Source organism: Periophthalmus magnuspinnatus, chromosome 1 (genome assembly GCF_009829125.3).
Source record: "Periophthalmus magnuspinnatus isolate fPerMag1 chromosome 1, fPerMag1.2.pri, whole genome shotgun sequence".
In the NCBI taxonomy this organism is placed as follows: Eukaryota; Metazoa; Chordata; class Actinopteri; order Gobiiformes; family Gobiidae; genus Periophthalmus; species Periophthalmus magnuspinnatus.
The window spans coordinates 24,264,405-24,276,550 of record NC_047126.1 but is presented as its reverse complement, the minus strand read 5'-3'; the positions used below and the strand labels follow the sequence as shown (position 1 = coordinate 24,276,550).

The 12,146-nt window shown below is 40.1% G+C and overlaps 1 protein-coding gene across 1 annotated transcript in view; it reads left to right on the top strand.

Moving 5' to 3' along the window:
* The window catches only part of grin2ab (glutamate receptor, ionotropic, N-methyl D-aspartate 2A, b), a 252,602-nt gene that overhangs the window by 214,512 nt on the left and 25,944 nt on the right, over positions 1-12,146 (top strand). Inside the window, exon 15 of the mRNA XM_055221615.1 lies at positions 9,408-9,595. Coding sequence (XP_055077590.1) covers positions 9,408-9,595 — 188 coding nt within the window. The remainder of the gene's footprint in view (positions 1-9,407; positions 9,596-12,146) is intronic.

The following is a 12,146-nucleotide window of genomic DNA, read 5'->3' as shown; positions in this document are numbered from 1 at the left end:
CTTTTCCATGTCTTAGTGTCAGTATTTGGCACAAAATCACTCCTAAAGTCCACGTTTGCTCATACAGCTGTTGATCAGAGGGAAATAGAGCAGCTCTTCCTCATTACAATGAACGGTTTGTTTACCCCCACGGAGGAGTTCCAACCTCCTTCTAGTTCCCTCATAAGCCCACTGTATCTATGCCACTGAATTATGAGTGCTGTTGAACTGAAAAAGTGCCTAACGATCAGCTAGTAATACATGGTTAGTAATTAGTGTTGTTGTAGTAGTAGTAGCAGTAATAGTAGTGGCAGTTGTAGTGTAACTGAAACAATCAACTAGAGGTTGTTGGCAGAGAATGACAGCACTGTCACTCTGCCCCAGGATGAATGCAATTTGGATTTAATAGTACTACTCGAATCCACCCATATTAATTATAGTAGTTGTGGCAGTCGTCGTAGTAGGTGTTGTTGTAGTAGTTGTAGTGGTTGTAGTGGTATTAACAGTAACAGTAGTGATAGTAGTTATAGTCTTGTAGTCATTTTTGTTGTAGTACTTGTTTTGGTTGTCGTAGTAATGGTAGTTTTAGTAGTACTAGTAGTAATTGTAATAGTTGTACTTGTTTTTGTACTTGTTTTGTGAATGTGAAGTAACCCGCAGCGTTTGGCCCCAGTCAAATGAAGCTCATCGAGGCTAGCGGTTATAGGGATGAATTTGGTGCCAAGTTCCATATTAGGAATTCCGACAGTGAGTGTCATAGCAACCAAAGACCCAGTCTGGGGCAAGAAGGGTTGAAAGTAATGCCCCTTCCTGCCCGCACCACTTGTTTAGCAGGGAGTGGGCACTTAGCAATGCTGTCAATCAAACCTAATGCTAGCAGGAGCGACCTCAACCAAAATAACAAGACTCACTGCAGCAGTAACAGAGAGAGGGATGACACTTTTCCGATGTTAAGTGAATTAGAGCAAGAGTTGATGGAGCCAGAAGTGTGCCCTTCCTATTTGGAACTGGGCGGCTGGCGGGTTCACTATGTCCATTTATATATACAGTTGAAACCAGGAGTTTACATGCACTATATAAAAAGACAAATATGCTTTTTCTCACTGTCTGACATGAAATCAACTAAACTTTCCTGTTTTTGGTCAATTAGGATTTCCAAAATTATTTGTATTTGCTAAATGCCAGAATAATGAGAGAAGGATGTTTGAAGACAATTTTTCATTACGGTAATTTCTTCGAAGTCAGAGGTTCACATGCATTAAGATTACTTTGCAGGAAGAAATCAGCCAAGATATCAGGAAGAGAATTGTGGACTTGCACAAGTCTGGTTCATCCTTGGGTGAAATCTCCAGACGCCTGAAGGTGCCACGTTCATCTGTTTAAACATTTATTCGCAACATATAAACTCCATGAGAATGTCCAGCCATCACACCGCTCAGGAAGGAGAAGGGTTCTGTGTCCCAGAGATGAAAGTGCTTTGGTCCGAAATGTGCACATCAACCTAAGAACAAAAGCAAGAGACCTTGTGAAGATGCTGCTGAAGCTGTAAGAGTGTGTCATTATCCACAGTGAAACGAGGACTGTATCGACATGGGCTGAAAGGCCACGCTGCAGGAAGAAGCCATTACTCCAAAAGAACAAAAGACAGATTACAGTTTGCAAATGCACACATTTGACACAGACAGCTTCATTTTCCCTTTGGTCTGACTAAATTAAAATTTAACTGTTTGGCCATAATGATCATTGTTACATTTGGAGGAAAAAGGCAGAAGCTTTCAACTCTGAGAACACCATCCCAACTGTAAAATACAGGTATAACAGCATCATGTTGTGGGGTTGTTTTGCTGCAGGATGGACTGTTGCACTTCACAAAATAGACGGCATCATGAGGAAAGAACATTATGTGGAAATACTGAAGCAACATCTCAAGACATCAGCCAGAAAGTTAAAGCTTAGGCGCAAATGGGTTTTCCAAATGGACCTGAAGCATACTGCGAAACTGGTTACAAAGTGACTTAAGAATAACAAAGTCAATGTTTTGGAGTGGCCGTCACAAAGCCCTGATCTCAATCCTATTGAAAATGTATGAGCAGACCTGAAGAGGCATGTGCGAGCAACGAGGCCTACAAACTTGGCTCAGTTACATCAGTTCTGTCAGGAGGAATGGGCCAAAATTCCTGCCAACGGTTGTGAGAAGCTTGTAGAAAGACATCTAAAACATTTGACCCAAGTCATACAGTTTAAAAGCAATGGTCCCAAATACTAATGAAATGTATGTAAACTTCTGACTTTCAAGAAAGTAATGAAAAATTGTCCCAAAAAAATCCTTCTCTCATTATTCTGGCATTTAGCAAATAGAAACAATTTTGGTATTTCTAATTGACCTAAAACAGGAAAGGTTTAGTCTGATTTCATGTCAGACACTGAGAAAAAAAGCATGTGTCTTTTTATATAGTGTATGTAAACTTCTGATTTCAATTGTACGGTGTGTGGTTTGACATTTGTTTACGTTACCAAGATATTCAGATTTGAGCTCCCTAATGAATTACAGCAATATGGATATCCATTGGTCCAGAAAGATAGAAATAGAAATTAGGATAGTTGCCATATGCATTCCAAGCACCCTAATTATTCACCGCGATTACTATATACGCAATTATCTCAACTCTAAGAGGCCAGAACAGTAATGCGAACAACAACTAGTTCACTAACCGAACACTACCCAATTCTCAAATAAAAGACAAAAACAAAACAAAGGTTTTATAATTAGATGCCTCAAGAGTTGCTTATACATTATAACTGTGCTGGGACAAGACAAATTTTGCTCAAATACATGGAAAGAAATGGGTACAAACTCAACATCAAACAACATCTTATGAATGGATAAAAGTCCTCAAAATGTTGCTTATCACAATGAATAGGACATTTTTCATGCAAGTTGTTCTATTATTTATTAACAACTATAGATGTTTCCCAGTGTTGATTCAAAGTTTTCCATTTGGATCTGAAAATGAGGAACATTTGTGTGGCTAAAATAATTTGTTTGAGTTTGTGGGTAAGGAATGACAGCAGTGTGGTTGTGCCTCCGGGGATGTGCAGAAGCAGCTCTCTATCCAAGACATGAATGAATGCTATTATGTGGATTTAATGGGCAAAGCGTTTTGCGTTTCAGCAAAGGTGCAAGATTTATTCACTTATTTGAATGACTGTACTAGTAGTAGCAGTAATACGTAGTAGTAGTTGTAGTAGTAGCTGCAGTAATAGCAGTAATAATAGTAGTTTTCTAGTAGTATTAGTAGAAATAAGAGTTACTGTAGTAGTTGTAGTAGTAGTATATCAGTATAGTAATAGCAGTAACAATAGTAGTAGTAGCAGTAGTAGTAGTATTAGTAGTAGTAGTTGTTGCTATACTAATGGTAGTAATAGTGGTAGCTGAAGTAGTTATAGTTGTAGCTGTAGTAGTTTTGGCCGGGATTCACACATTAGACACAGGTCCAGTTTTCTCAGACCACCACAGAAACCACCGCTGTGACAACCGCTCCCATCAACAACCGCCCCCATCTGCCTGACGCCCATTAGACCTGAGCCCTGTCATCTGCCCTCACCGCTGTAAACAAACACTTAACGTCTCACTATGGAAGCCCCCCTGGGACAGTTGCTCTATTACATATAAACATCAACAGGTGTTTCCCAGCATTGAGAATGATAAAATGGTGTTTGGTGTAAAAAAAAAAAAACAATGAGAATTTGTGTGGCTAAAATAACTAAAATAAAATACTAGTCTGCTCTAAGACTTGTGTTTAATGGATAAAGCGCTTGAGTATCTATAAAGGCTTTATTTTAATGTTTAATTGTAATGTAACCAGCTAATAGGTGTTTAATGCAGACAAATTTCTTTATAAGCTGGAAGCAAGAAGCTTGAAAATAAATCACATATTGAGTGAATGTAAGTTTACAATAGACTTAAAAAAAGAACTGTCCAAATTTCTCTCAATGCTCCCTCCCATTATTCATATGTGGTTTCACTTATATATAGTCTGAGTAATTGTGTATTCTCTACTCTTCTTTCATATGAGGATCATCTTAATACACAGAGGACATAGTGTAGAGTGAGTTCACAAAGTTCACTCTGCTTGTTTGTTTAGCTACTGTTTGAGCACACTGAAAGAACTTCAGATTAAAAGTCACGAAGGAAGCGAGCGAAGCGAAGTTGTGTGTGTGCCTCTTTATTAGAACAAAAAAGTGGTTGAATTTAAGCCTCAGAGAAGCCTTGGACAGATACTAGAGATGTCCACAGGTCACACTCGGCACTGACCACTGCTGTGGTCACAAAGACCCAGCCTGAGCTCAGCCTCCGCTCAGCTACAGAAAGAGCAGTGCACATGGGTGCTACGCGTCTTACTGTTCAGATGAGTATATTTAATGCAAATAATAAGCAGTTCTGACTGAGAAAAATGATTTAACTTCTGTAAATTTGACACACCTCACATAAATATTTTTTAAAATCTAGCTGCAAATGTGCAAGTGCTTGAAAAAATAAGTCAAAAAAGGGGCAAAATGTGAGCATTTGGTCACAGTCTGGAGCCCTAGTATAATCATAACAGTTGTAGTGGTTGTACTAGTAATGGTAGTAATAGTAGTAGTAATTGTGGTAGTTCTAGTTTTTGTAGTTGTTGTCATTGTAGTAATCGTAGTAGCAGTTGTTTTTGTAGTAGTAGTTGTAATAATTGTAGGAGTAAAATGCTGAGTCAAATGCAGAGAATAAATTTCCCTACAGGACAGTAAAGTGTACCTTACCTTACCTTGCCTTGTAGTAGTAGTAGTAGTAGTAGTAGTAGTAGTAGTAGTAGTAGTAGTAGTAGTAGTAGTAGTAGTAGTAGTAGTAGTAGTAGTAGTAGTAGTAGTAGTAGTAGTAGTAGGTGTAGTAGGTGTAGTACGTGTAGTTGTTGTTGTAGTTATTGTTGTTGTTGTAGAAGTTATAATAGTAGTAATAACTGTACCAGTAGAAGTTTGGATCAGGATTCTCGCATTAGACACAGGTCCAGTTTTCTCGGACCACCCCAGAGACCACCGCTGTCACAACCGTTCCAGTCACAACCGCTCCCATCTCAACTGCCCCATCTGCCTGACGCCCATTAGACCCGAGCCCTGTCATCTGCACCCGCCACTGTAAACAAACACTTAACGTCTCACTACGGAAGCCCCCCTGGGACACACGAGCTCTGGAAAACTCACTAAAACGGCACCTATTATAGCATGTGCCAAAAGTGGAGATGCTCATTTGTTTTGCCACCTAAACGCTGCGCACTAATGGTGGGATGCTAGCAGTGCTGTTTAAATGCTTTTCAGTTTGGAGTTTTTGATCTCGAGGCCATTTTCTTTCCCAAACTTCTTCCTCCTTTGCAATTATAGTATTGATATGGCTAATGGGGGGGTTAGCGTAGCCTCTCCTATCATCTCTTTTACATTAGAGCTTGTTTATGTGTCCCAAGCGGCGTAATGATCGGCCTTCTTAGAATTATAAGGCTTTAAGTGGATTTTCACTGCAGAGACAAAAGGAAGCAGATTCAAAATTTGAGTCTAATAAACTATTCACTGTAACTAATGGCTGTGGACAAGAAAATGAAATTAATAGAATTGCTATATGACATTTCTAGATAATGATTTTGTGCTAAGTAGCTCAAAATCAGGCAGGTTTAACCAATCACGATGAAGGGTGAACTCTCTGATGGAGATGAAAGATGAAAGAGGGGATATTTTACTTCTATGGGGTATTAACTGCTAACACAACATATTTAGAGCACCATGTTACCGTTTATTGCTTTGAAAATACTGTATTTGCTGAAAACATTGCATTAACATAAGATCTCTTTCGTTTTTGACAGTCTGAGGGTCCCCTCCCTTTAATCCCTGACTTAAGTTACTCCCCCTTCAGAGCGATATCACAACACAATCAGCGCTAATGATACTACTGCACATTGCATCAGGTTTGTCCAGTTGCTATTATAAACTTATGGAAAATAGTCATGTGGGAGCTTGGATGATGTAGGCTTGTGAGCTGAGCATTTGATACAATCTTACAGCTAACCATAAGGAAGGTTCGAACAGGAAAAATACTCAAATATGCATGGATGACACCTAAACCTCTTCAGGCTTTTGATGAGGGAACAACATTATAACATGGTAGAAAGATCTAAAAACTTATGGGGTTACATACAAATACAAAATACTGTTCATGTTATATTTACATTACCTAAAATTGCACAATGGCAAAGTGGGTTAAATGATTTCCCACCAACTGGAGGGTTTCTAGTTCAGTCTTCAGTAAGCAATATAAAGTAGTTGTGTCCTTGGACCTGACATGGCCCTCCTATTACCGTATATCTTTTGAAATTCTGCCTGAAATATTAATTAAATAATTATTTTGGCTTTTTTTTTCTTCCTAAAAAAAACAAAAAAAACCAAAAAACATCAACTGGTCTTATTCACATTCAAAAAGTAAAAACATAAGTAAATATTCAATCCAGAGATAAACATTTCAAAATGATTTATTCGATACCTTGTGGATCTTATCTATCATTACTCTTCTTAGTGCGTCAGTAAATATTCATGTCCTTCGGGGGGCACCGTGCTCTCCTCTGTCATTGCTCTGATTGGACAGGCCCAATCCTCAGTAAGTAGCTCAATTTGTATGTGAGCTGACAATAGTCCCCCTCTGGTCCGGATATAGTCCCGAGTCAGCACAATCGCACTCCTGATAGATGGGACTTAAAGCAAACACAATGGAGCGATCAGCTGGCACACATGGACAATTTGTGATGCCCAGCAAATCAAGTCTGGAGGAGTTTTTACGATCTGGTTTAGTTCTGGGGTAGACCTGGTTTGGTCTTTGTGAGTTCTGTTCTGAATGAGACTTTAAACAAACACAATGGAGCACTGACGGTAAAATGTGCTTATAAACTCATCATGGTGAATAATTAATATGCTTGGATTGTGTAAGATTAGTGAGGAATCTCTTTGGACCACTGCAAACTTTTAAAAATGTGCTAGTTCTGTTTTTTATGTTTTAAAAAAAATGGGGGGAACAGGTTTGACATAAGGGTTAGTTGATACTTTAACCTGAAAGTTATACTCTTTACTATGCACGTATTAAAAAAATAAATCAAATAAAACAACAGTACAATACAGTATATTAACTTCACTAGTGCAACCAAGCAAACCAGGCCTGGAGCAGTCTGATTTGTTGTTTAGATCTGGTTTAGACCTGGTTTAGTGCGGTTTATGCAAAGACAATTTAGTGTATGAGATGGTATCAACTTCACTTGTGCTACCAAACAAATCAGACCTGGAACAGTCAGACCTTGTTAAAACCTGATTTACTCCTGCTCCCTTGTCCTGCTTTGCAATTAGGCCTTGTTTAGTCCTGTTTTAGACCTGGTTTAGTCCTTTCCTAGTGTAGACCTGGTTTAGTCCTTGTATGTTCAGGTTTCTAATGTGACTTTGAGCAAACGCAATGGAGCAGTTATTTGTTAGATATGGACAGATCAGCTTCATTTGTGCTACAAAGCGAATCAAGCCTGGAGCAGTCAGACCTAGTTAAGTCCTGGTTTAGATCTGGTTAAAATGTGGTTTAGCCCTGTCACAGTCCTCTTCAGTTTTGTTTTAATGGGAATTTAAGTGGAGCAGTAACATGGTATCGACTTGACTTGTGCTACCAAACAAATTAGGCCTGGTTTAGTCCTGTCTTGGTTTAGATCTGGTTTAGTTCTTGTTAGTTCAGGTTTCTAATGGGACTTTGAGCAAACAAATGGAGCAGTGAGATGGTAGACATAGACAGATCAACTTAATTTGTGCTGCCATGCAAATCAAGCCTGGAGCAGTCAGCCAGTGTGAGCAGAGTACAGCCACATGAGATCCTTGGTAGTCTTAACTTAGTCCTGGTTTGGATGCTACACTAGGGCTGCATGATTTCGGGGAAGAAAATGCAATTCTTTATTCTTTTAATGGGGCAAATTATGTTTTAAAATCAGGATTCAGCTTACACATTTTAAACATATCTATGACCATTAATACTTATAGATAGAAAAATGAAATATGACCTGATAAACATACACAAAAATCCCATGCAGTTTTCAAAAAAAGGTTTAACATTTTACCCTTGCAATTTTTTGGATTAATTTATTATATTTTATTATTATTATATTTTATTTTATTTTCGGGGGGGGGGGGGATCAGTTATAATTTACTTTATAACTGATAGTTGCCTATATCAGTCACATCTATAGCAGATTGCCAATATGCCATCCACCCCTTTGACAACCACCACATGCAAACTAGACAAGGTGGCACCTGGTATTCCCAACGGCCCCCTATCCAAATACTAACCGAGCCCAGACCTGCTTAGCTTGTGAGCTCAGACGAGATCGGGCATTGGCCACAACTGAAGTGAATGTGAAACAGAGCAGAGCTTAAATCCCGACAGACACCCTTTATGCTGATTACACTGGCATATCTAAAAGCACCCTTGATTTCCACATTAAACCATAATTCAGACATCAATGAGTTGCGTTTATGGTAATGGCGTTTATGTGATGACTACTTTATGTCCCATAGAGCAGTGTAATGGCACAGACGTGGGCCTGGAGCTGAGCCAGAACAAACTCCAGCAGGTTATTGGAAAATATGAAGATGATATACCAGGCCTGTGTTCTGAGGAGGAGGTGGTGGTCAGGAGAGGCAGGGGATTCTGAGAAGAAGGACAAAGAAGAAATATTTTTTAAAGAAACTGTATGCATCCTGCACTCTTACAGTTTTAAAAATAGACTTGAAACACAACTGAACCTGCCAATAGAGGACACACACAAGTTTTTCTCATTCTCAGTATATGGACAGGCCTCATGTTAAAGCTCAGAGCCTCCAGAATTCACTCACTGAGCTTTAGAGGCTGCACTAGCACTGATTAATGATTGGCTGCAAGTGCTGGGGTTTAGGGAGTGAGGATTCAGATCAGAGAGAGACATTTTAGGTTTAAACTAACTGAATTTCAGCACTGAAACGGGCAACCCAAATGAGAGACTCATGTGAGGCTCAGTCTTCATTGTGATGTGTCTTGAGGAGCAAAATACCAAATCATAACATGAGCAACTTGGCCATCTTGTGCAATGTTTTTGTAATCAAGAATAAATCAGCATAAATCAGCAATATTTGATTTGAACACGTTTATCTCATATCGGGGGACACAAAATAAATAATCTTCAAGGAGATAAGCAAATAGCGTACTCCCTACCACAAAAGTTACATAGTAAACCTTTAACGTTACATTACAACATCCCTCTTCGCCCCCTACTGGCCACTATTATTCATGAATAGACTGTTGCAAAGCTCTGTTGATTTGAGCTGACCCGTACCTATGCTGTGCTGTGTTACAGTAAGCTGGACGCGTTCATCTACGACGCAGCTGTGCTCAACTACATGGCGGGGCGGGACGACGGCTGTAAGCTGGTCACCATCGGCAGCGGATACATCTTCGCTACCACGGGTTACGGCATCGCTCTGCAGAAGGGCTCCTACTGGAAGAGGCTCGTCGACCTCGCCATACTCGGCATCATCGGAGACGGTCAGTCAAACATCAGGCTAAACTTACTTTAGTTTTTTGTTTTTTTAAGTAAAATTATGAGAAAGCCTGGGGAGGACTTAGTGACTATACATTTACATACCCAGATAACTCCAAGCGGGCTGGACAACGAAATTCAAATCGCCTTGGCCCCCAATCCCAGCCCCAGTTTAGATGCAGATCAAACAACTAAATAAGTGTGAACGGGGGAGCTACGAGGCGTTCAGGAGTGTCTAGTAATTTAGCATTAGCAATAAAACTTTGTAGCTGTAATTGCTAATAAAGCTATCATACAAACTACAACCACACTAATGACAGACATAAAAAGCAACATCTTATTTATGATGAGCATTTGATTTTCAGACAACTGTGGTTCTCAAAAGTTGTTAGCCCTCTGCAGCACAAATAAACAAATTGAAGCTCCGCTAGTTTTTACTTTCCCTATAACGTAGCAGAACAAAACAATAAAAAAAAACACGTGCTACTCGGCGGTGGTGGGGCCGTAGTTTGTCATCACTGCTGATCTAAAACGAGTGAGTACACGTCCAAACATGTGTCTAATATTTCCCTGGCTGTTTCTTACCTTGTGCAGTTGAATGCCTCTCCTAGTCTATGCTTATTTGTAATTGGACTGCGCTGTTACGTCTGAGCACGAATCGAGTTCTCCAGATGTGTCATTGGGATCCGGGAGAGTTGATCCACAACACCTCATTCATAGTTCAGTTTTGAATTAACTAGGCCAGTTATCCCGTTTTCCTGGCGTGCATTTGAACGTGGTGAGTGTTGCATGCGATAAGGCTCAGTGTGTGCGCTCGCAGTGTAGTTACTGTGCAGAGTAGAGTGTCCGTTTGAGTTCACATTGTCATTACTCCTCACTATTTCACCTCGCCTCCATTGTCTCCACCCCCTCCTCTTCCTCTCCGCTGCCCCCTCATCCTGACTGTGAGCTGGGTCATGGAGGACCACTGCAGCTCCCCCACGCACATATCCCCTCTTGACTTTTGTAACTCTGCCTTATCAAACAGGCTCTTTGCACATCGCCAGCGTGCTACTTCTGGCCAGAGAAAAGGTATGTGCAGCATTTCGTCTATGAGATTTTTGCCTAGTCTCCTTAAAATCAATAAATACTGACAGATCAGGCTACGGGTCACTGACAACATGTTAAATCAGACCTATTATGCAATATCGACTTTTCAGAGCTTTTAACCATGTTAGCTGTTTCCCCTCACCGTTTACTCACCCGACGTTGTATTTGGAGTGATTTGTTAACGTTTGAGCTATCGTTAATCAGTTATTTTCAAGACATCGCCTGCCTATCAATCCCTGTTTTTAGCGCTACTAGCATACGCCCACTGCTTTGTACTTACGTGTAGGATTTGGCAGCGTCGTGTAGCCATTTTGGTACCTTTGTAAATAGACGTGTCCTTTGGTGAAGTTTTTGATGTTGTAAGTGACATCCAGCTCTCTGTCCCTGTAGGTTTTAGCGTTACTCGGCAAAAACCTCATAGATGTTACATTAGAGCAGGAATGTCGTAGCTTACTGCCCCTCTGAATGGAACTACCCGGCCTAATTTTTAACCTCCAGACTCACGGAAATATGAAGTAAACCCATCAGACAAATCACACAGGCCTTAAGAACATGCAGTAGTAGTTACGTATACCTATGTGTAATTTTGGACCGAATTGAGGCACCATCTTGAATAAGGGACTTTGGCCACTGACCTTTACGTTACAAGTTCTTTCCTTCCAATGAGCGCTTGAAGAGTTTTACATCAAGGAATCACTCACATACACCGGCAAGACAAGCGGCATAATGTCACTTCTGCGTTATCCGAAGCATGTCAAGGTACGAGAAAACTGAACTGATCTGTTTGATTTTACATTTCATAAACCTGACCTCTGTGTGTCACCTGATACGAGGTAAACATGCTCACATCAAATATAGTCAGGGTTCCAGACTAACAATTTCATTTGGGTACACTGGTGCTCTTAACATTTTTATTTGGGTATATCATAAGTGCAGAGAGAGACCTTTGACGTCTTTTGCGTCTTTTAATTTTCACCTTGCGCAATGGCAGCCTCATTTTAGTAACTAGACAAAGTGTGGATGATCTGGAGGTTTGATGCTTCTTTTTAAAGGTAAGTACAGTGTCTCATTCACAAATACATGAAAAAAAAAACAAACTTGTGAGTGCATCAGCCTCAGCTCTGACTGCTGAGAACGAGTGAATTAATGCTTTTTTCCATTTAGTTGTCAATAAAATGTGTTCTATACCATTTAATCCGTGTTTACAATGAGGAGAGAGTACACAGGAGCGGGGATGTGATGAGGATCTGTCAGGCACACCAGTACCTGCAAGGATTTTTTTTTTTTTTTTTTTTTTTTGCACTGGGCAAAATTTTAGGTGCCCAAAATGGTCGCACTCGGGAGCCCTGCCATTGCTGATTTATCCTTATTTACGAAAACATTGGACATAATGGCCATGTTATTTATGTTACAATTCGGTCGCCTTGCAGCCAGTCATTAATCAGTGCCTCTCCTGCTCCAGGATAC